The sequence below is a fragment of the Triticum dicoccoides genome, chromosome 7B (assembly GCF_002162155.2).
Source record: "Triticum dicoccoides isolate Atlit2015 ecotype Zavitan chromosome 7B, WEW_v2.0, whole genome shotgun sequence".
Lineage (NCBI taxonomy): Eukaryota > Viridiplantae > Streptophyta > Magnoliopsida > Poales > Poaceae > Triticum > Triticum dicoccoides.
This window is the reverse complement of record NC_041393.1, coordinates 54,173,735-54,181,482: the sequence shown is the minus strand read 5'-3', so window position 1 is coordinate 54,181,482 and position 7,748 is coordinate 54,173,735. Positions and strand designations below refer to the sequence as shown.

At 43.2% G+C, this 7,748-nt stretch overlaps 1 protein-coding gene and 1 non-coding gene across 3 annotated transcripts in view; both read left to right on the top strand.

Moving 5' to 3' along the window:
- The window catches only part of LOC119335901, a 15,515-nt gene extending 13,398 nt beyond the window's left edge, over positions 1-2,117 (top strand). The window contains exons 9-10 of one of the 2 annotated variants that reach the window (XM_037607947.1): positions 1,005-1,101; positions 1,218-2,117. In XM_037607947.1, coding sequence (XP_037463844.1) covers positions 1,005-1,101; positions 1,218-1,291 — 171 coding nt within the window. In that variant the 3' untranslated portion in view covers positions 1,292-2,117. Of the gene's footprint in view, positions 1-1,004; positions 1,102-1,193 lie in introns of both variants that reach the window. The other variant, XM_037607948.1, reaches the window with a different exon arrangement.
- LOC119342256 lies at positions 1,962-2,128 on the top strand. The gene has a single exon (XR_005165493.1). It is a non-coding gene; the product is annotated as a U1 spliceosomal RNA (small nuclear RNA).
- The last annotated feature ends 5,620 nt before the right edge of the window (positions 2,129-7,748 follow it).

Genomic DNA, 7,748 nt, shown 5'->3' with positions numbered 1-7,748 from the left:
AGTATTCTGTTTTTTTCCTCTTTTATTTGTATTTTACCAATTTCAATAATATCTTAACCTGACTAGCTTGTGCCAAGCTCTCTTAACTAGTCTTGAAAATCAGGATGTTGGAGCCAATGCAGCTCAGATGTGAATTTGAGTGGGCTGTTATGACTGAGATCTATCATTCATTTTCCATTTCTACATGCGCGCTTCCAATCCCAAAAAGAACATACCACTTTGTTTATTTATACATTCTTACCCTTTAGACTTTGTGATTTAGGGGTATAGAAGGCCCTGAATCCTCTTTTTGAAACATTCGAATCATATTTTACTTTACTAGCGCACTTTTTCTGTGAACTCAAAGGAATAAACTTTGCTGCAAGCTTTCTAAATAATCATATCGATGACTTGGTGAAATCTCACCGAGTCATCTCTTATATTAGCTAGCACCCATACATCTAGCTTTTCTCATGATGTCTCTCTATCTGGTAAAGTTTTAAAGGTGTTGGAACGTTTAGTTGTACCTTTCAAATTTCTCTTGTCAGTCTTTCAGCTTTGACTTGTCTCGTGACTGGGAAGGCTCTTGGTCCTTCTAGGTTGCTCAATTGAGTTGTTTTTCTACTTTTTTTGTGTTTCAGCACATTTTATCCATCATTTGTGAAGCTTCATCATTTACTTTAGTATTGTTAAGATCACCTTTCTTTGGTATGATCATACCTTCTTCATTAGGCTTCCTGTTTTGCATATCGTCTGCATATGGTTCATGATCATGTTCACCTTAGTGGCTCCAACTGTATCACCAACTTTAGTCTTTTCGTCAGCCCCCATGACCTTAGCAGGAGCAGATTTGGATTTGGTGGTAGGTTTTGGGCATAGTGCTTACCGGGACGAGTAGAAAGCATTCTTATAGCAAATTAATATTGTCAACACTCTTGTAAATATTTTTAAGCTTTCTTCTCTTGTTGGAGTTTCTTTTACATTTTCACCACCATCTTTATCATTTGAATCGTTTTAATTTACAGGTTGGTATCTTGCACATGCGGAAAGGTCGCAAAGGTCCGAGGCGCACTTTAAGTCTGAGATTAAATGTATCAGACGACGTAGAGGTGTTCACAAGTGGTATGCATCCTTGCAGTTACTATGAAGCTTCTAGCAAAATGCATATGGATTTGGGGCTCGGTCTGTCTTAACAATGAAATTCTGTTGTCCAGATTTCTGACTTGGCTCTGCAACAGACCGTGCCGAGTCCATCGTTGGTGGGATCTTCGCGCACCTGCACAGTGAAACGGCACTCACCAAGGAAGGTTGAATACGATGAAAATTCTAAGATTAATGTACAGTTTTGCAAAATTGATCTGGGAAGGTTTTCTCTTAGTTTTTTTTGAAGGATAGAGAGTGGGGAGAGTAGAGGTGCATGTGATCTGCAAACAAGATTTATAGATTGCATGGCTGTCTAGGCCGGCATTTTAAGCTGCGAGAACGGATCAGTGGACAGTTTGTATTTTGTGTCTGCATGTATCGTAAGCAGAGTCAAGTTCAGATATTTAGAAGAAAACATTCTCTTGGAGCGGAGCCCAATTCCTCGCATTGGACACCTGTTGTCTGAAGTGCATAGTTTGAAGCCGTGTTTGACAGACAGACATTTGATTCTTAGTTTTTTCTCCGGCCGGCTCGGTGCGTCGTCCAAGCCTGCTACATGAGCCGTTCAGTTCGGAGCAACAGAAAATCGTCGTGGTCGCCGAGGACGACATGGAACGCAGGGGTTGGCTTTGTGTAATTGCGTTAATGGGCCGCTGTATGGCCCCTTGAATCCCTCGGCCTTCCTAACGCCGATGAGTCTGCAAATAGGAGTATTTGGTGGCAACGTGTGATCTGTTTTGACCTGGTAACCGCGTCCAGTTTAGTCCCACATGGAAACATTGAGAAGAACGGCTCGGGGAAGATGTGTATATATGTGGAGGGTATGACAACGTTGAAACTTACTTACCTGGACGGGGTCTATGGGTGATCAATAAGACTCATGGTCTAGACCAATTGCTCACATTGTACTTTATGAGCGTGTTGATCACTTTGTGAGCGTGTTGATCTACCATCTCCCCTTTGTGGGAGAGTGGACGTCGTAATTTGTGATGGGGTACGCGCTGCCAAGTTTTTAAATTAAAATTTGTGTTTATTTCGAATTTGAATACATTTTTTTTGATAAACTTGTTGTATTTTTTTTTGAGATAATCATGTCCAGAAGTTGATGAAGAGATTTTCTATTGAGGGGTCTGGATGTATAACAAGGCTCACATGGCCTAGATCAATGGCTCACATTCGTGATGATCTACCATCGCCCCTTAATTGCAGAGTGAATGTCGTAATTTTCAAATTTTCTATAGTTTTTTGTGTTCTACTCTTGTTATTTTTCCTTGGTGCAAACCTTGTTTTGAATTTAAAATCTATCATTTTCTTATAATGCTAATTTTCATGCTTTGGTAAGCTTCCAAAAACTATTTCACCACGAATTTGCAATCGCAATGAATACACATATCCAGGAAAATGGAGTCAATGAATGCTAATTAGATTGGTGGTGCAGGCCCGAAAAACTGTCCAAGTGGTGAAGATAGTTGAGAGGCAAGCACAAAGGAATTCTAAGATTAATGCATTGTTTTGCAAAATTGATCTAGGAAGGTTTCTTTTGTTGGTTTTGTTTAGCTGCTGGAGTGCTCATATTTTTTGGAGGGATAGGAAGTAGAGAGTAGAGGTGCATGTGATCTGCAAACATGTATAGATTGCATTTAAGCTGCGAGCACGGAACCGTAGATAGTTTGTAGTTTCTGTCAATACATGTATTGGAAGCAGAGTCGGGTTCAGTTTTGAGAACGTAAGAATAATATTCTCTTGGAGCAGAGCCCAATTCCTCGCGTTGGACACCTGTTGGAGCCCAATTCTTCATCTTTTCTTGAAAATCATTCTCTCGTGACGTTCGATGCACTTTAATGAAATCATTCGTACGTGTCTGTGGTTTGAAACCATGGATCCAGCATCCTACCCAACCGCATTAGACAAGCCCTGCACGAGCAGAAATATAGCACTACCGTATGCGACTCGGCACCAAACCGCTGGCAAGTAGGCGTTGCGATTCTACGGCGGTTGGAACTTGGAAGGCTCACTCATCGCCCTCCGACTGCAGCACGAGTTGACATCGATTTAACAGGCCTTCTTCCCCTCCGGTCGGCCAGCATCTGCTCACACAAATCTACAGACGTATATCAGCTCTTCAGCTGTGGAGAGTGGCAAGAATTCATCGACGGGTGTTCCATGGTTGCTCCTTGCTCGTGGTCGGGCTCGATCCTGATTTTTTTTTAGGATTACCAAGCTTTATTAATCAAATACAACAGATTGTGGGATACAAGCAAGATCAGGGGATTGGCCAAACCAAACGTGCCGTCCCAGACCTAAAGACAAAGGGTGCTTGGCTAGTTTATGAGCTTCTATATTCACCCTACGACTTTCAAAAGAAAATTTACATTAAAACAAACTGGAATATGAGTTGATCTCACTAATAATTGCTCCGTTCCCACCTTTGGATCTGGTGTTTATCTTTTGAACAACTTGCTTGGCATCTGATGCTATGATCATATGTTGTAGTTGGAGGTCTTGTGCCAATGCGAGTGCCTCTCTGCAGGCTATGGTCTCTTTTTTTTGAAATAAATCGTTAGCTTTATTAATTGCGAATAACAGTTACATGGTCCATAAGAAGAGGTACAATTTCATCCATGGGTTCCTCAAAATATTCATTTGTTACGGAAATTTTTGCTAATCTAGCTAGTTCATGAGCCACCCTATTTGCCTCTCTATTACAATGCTCAAACCTAGTAAGAGAGAAATCACAAGCCAAAAAATAGCAATCATCAAAAACCGCCGCCGCCGCTCCCGCTGATTGTCCTCCATTCTTCATTGTGTTGATGACTTCAAAATTGTCTGAGTTGACATCTAGGCGATTGCAGCCCGCCCTCTGTGCAAGTAATAATCTAAACCTTAGGGCCAAAACTTCCGCTGTCGGAACATCTGCACACCAGTCAAACTTCCAGTTTCCGCCGGCAATAAACCTTCCTTTATCATCTCTGAGAACAGCCCTAGCTGTACCACTAAGCCGATCATGATCAAACAAAGCATCAGTATTTAGCTTAACAAGTCCCATAGGAGGTTTGCTCCATCCTCCTTTTTTAATAGATGCATTCAGGGAATGGGCATTTACATAGTTTGTTGTTATTGCCCTAATCCCCATGGAGGATAGTTGTGCGTTTTGAGCCTTACCTTCATGAACCAGCCTATGTATATCCCACCATAAATACCAAGCGGTTATAGCTATTAGTTCACGTACATTCTGGATTCCTAGAGTAGCTATTTCAGTTTCTGGCTTCAGAAGTAAAAATTCAAGGATTGCTTCTCCTGCCCTATCAACAACACATGCTTCTTTAATCACCCCCCACAACCCTAATTTTTTCCAAACCTCTTTTGCCTTCTGACAGAGGAACAATACGTGTTTCGTGTCTTCCTGTTCATTTGTGCATGAGGGGCATATAGGCGTGACCTTGATGTGTCTATTGGCCAGTGTAACGCGACATGGGAGTGTACCATGTAACGTACGCCAAATAAAGGTTTTTACCTTTGCCGGACAAGACAATTTCCAAATCTTCCCCCAAATAGGGTTGACATTGATCCTACCCATGCCGTTTGTATACTGCAACTTCTTTCCATGCTGTTGGTTCCATTCCTCCAAATAGGCAGAGCGAACAGTGAACAAACCATTTTTCGTAAAACTCCATGCAATGAAGTCTTCCATGGTATGCATAGGAAGGGGAATGGCGAGGACTCTTTGAACATCAATCGGCCACAAAGTTTGTCTCACCAAATATTTGTCCCAACAATTCATAACTGGATCAATGAGATCAGCTACCTTTGACAAGAGTTGCAGGCTATGGTCTCCAGAGTAGAGGGATCATCAACTCCCTCTATGACCAATGACGAGCTTCCCAGGAAATTGCCTTGGCTGTCTCGAGAAACAGCCGCTGCAGAGCCCCCTCTTCCTTTTAGAACTGCGGTATCAACGTGGATTTTCACAAAACCAGCCGGTGGTGCTTTGGGTCGTAGAGGATGGGTGGCCCTTGATCCGCCCAAATGCATATGTGTAAGTTGATTCTCCCTGATCATGTTTAGCTCGCTGATGAATCTGTGAATGAATGCATGTATGGACTGAGGACTCTGGAAGACTCCTTCATGAATAGCTTTGCGGCGAGCCGACCAAAGCGCCCAAAGCGTTACTGACAGCTGCATATACTGATCATGGGACAACACTTCCATCAGATTGAATAGCCACGTCTTTGCGCTGGGCTCGGTGTTGGTTGACATTTTATGTAGTAGCTCATCGTCAGCGAGAGCCCACGTGCACCTCGACATGGTGCAGTCCAAAAGCGAATGTCTCCATGAGTCCGGCACTCCGCAGAGACCACACGAGGATGTGGTTGACATGTGTCTATGGGCCCTCACATCTTCTGTCGGCAGTGAGTGCTTGGACAGTCACCAGAGGAACATTCTCACCTTCCCCGGTACGGTTGTTTTCCACAGAAACTTCCATGAGTTTTGCTCAACATTAGGACTTGAAGAACCCGCCTCCTCATGCAGCCATGCTTCTCACCTCAGCTTGGTTTCCACCAACATTTTGTATGCTATTTTAACTCAGAAGTTTCCATGGCGCTCAAAGTGCCAACTCCAGAAATCTGCCAAGTTCTGTGTGCATAAGGGAATAGATAATATGATCTCAGCGTCCATAGGCATTAAAATCTGCTGTACGAGCTGCCGGTTCCATGTGGCCGATGTGGCATCTATGAGATCGGCCACCAACTCCGAAGGGTTTGCAATACGACACCCATACGGTCTCATCGTTTCATCTCGGGGAATCCAATTATCATCCCATATGCGCGTAGTCTGGCCGTTTCCTATACACTTTATTATTCCCTATTTCAGAATATCACGACCCTCCACAATAGCTCTCCATACTTGGCTTGGATGTCCCCCTAAGTTTGCCTCCAATATGTTGCTGTTGGGGTAATAGACACTTTTTAGGAGTCTGGCACTTAGGGAATCAGGGGTCTGAAGGAGGCGCCATGCCTGCTTGGCTAACATGGCCAAATCGAATAACTCAAAATCTTTAAACCCAAGACCACCCATGGATTTTTGGTTGTGTCATTGATTCCCATGAGACCCAGCGTGGTTTACGTTTGCCTTCTTTGCTCCCCCACCAAAACTTCCGAATAAGCATATTCAAATGTTCACAAAGACCTCAGGGTAGTTTAAAACAAGACATGGAGAAAACAGGTACCGCCTGGGCCACTGATTTAACAAGCACCTCCTTTCCCATAGTGGATAACGTCATCTCAATCCATCCATGTACCTTGCTCCAAAGGCGATCTTTCAGGTATTTAAAAGCCCCATTCTTGGAGCTCCCAATATCTAAAGGCATACCAAGGTATTTCTCATTCAGAGTCTCATTGGGCACATTAAGCAAACTCTTGATGTCATCCCGAACACTATCTGGCACACCCTTGCTGAAGTAGATCGATGGTTTTGCATAGTTCACTGATACGTCTCCAACGTATCTACTTTTTCTAATGCTTTTCCTCTTGTTTTGGACTATAATTACATGATTTGAATTAAACTAACCCCAGACTGACGTTGTTTTTAGTAGAACTACCCTGGTGTTGTTTTTGTGCAGAAATAAAAGTTCTCGGAATGGAAAGAAACTTTGTGAGGAATTATATAATAAATAAGAATTTCTAGAGCCAAGACCTAACAGAGAGGGGCCCCTAGGTGGGCACAACCCACCAGGGCGCGCCCACGTGGGTTGTCCCCATCTAGTGGCCCCGCAGACCCTGAAACTGACGTTATAAAATCCTATTTTTCCAGAAAAAATCAGGTAGAAAAAATTATCACGATCCACGATACGGAGCCGCCATCACCTCCTGTTCTTCATCGGGAGGCCAGATCTGGAGTCTGTTTGGGGCTCCAGAGAGGGGGGTCTTCGTTCTTCGTCATCACCAACTCTTCTCCATAGCCAATTTCATGATGCTCCCCACTGGGAGTGAGTAATTCCTTCATAGGCTCGCTGGTCGGTGAGGAGTTGGATGAGATTCATCATGTAATCGAGTTAGTTTTGTTAGGGCTTGATCCCTAGTATCTGTTGGAAATATGCCCTAGAGGCAATAATAAAAGTATTATTATATTTCATTGTTCATGATAATTGTCTTGTATTCATGCTATAACTGTATTATCCGGAAATCGTAATACACGTGTGAATACTTAGACCACACTATGTCACTGGTAAGCCTCTAGTTGACCAGCTCGTTGTGATCAACAGATAGTCATGGTTTCCTGACTATGGACATTGGATGTAGTTGATAACGGGATCACATCATTAGGAGAATGATGTGATGGACAAGACCCAATCCTAAGCATAGCATAAAAGATCGTGTAGTTCGTTTTGCTAGAGCTTTGCAAGTGTCAAGTATCTCTTCCTTCGACCATGAGATCGTGTAACTCCCGGATACCGTAAGAATGCCTTGGGTGTACCAAACGTCACAACGTAACTGGGTGACTATAAAGGTACATTACAGGTATCTCCGAAAGTAGCTGTTGGGTTGACACGGATCGAGACTGGGATTTGTCACTCCGTATGACGGAGAGGTATCTCTGGGCCCACTCGGTAATGCATCATCATATTG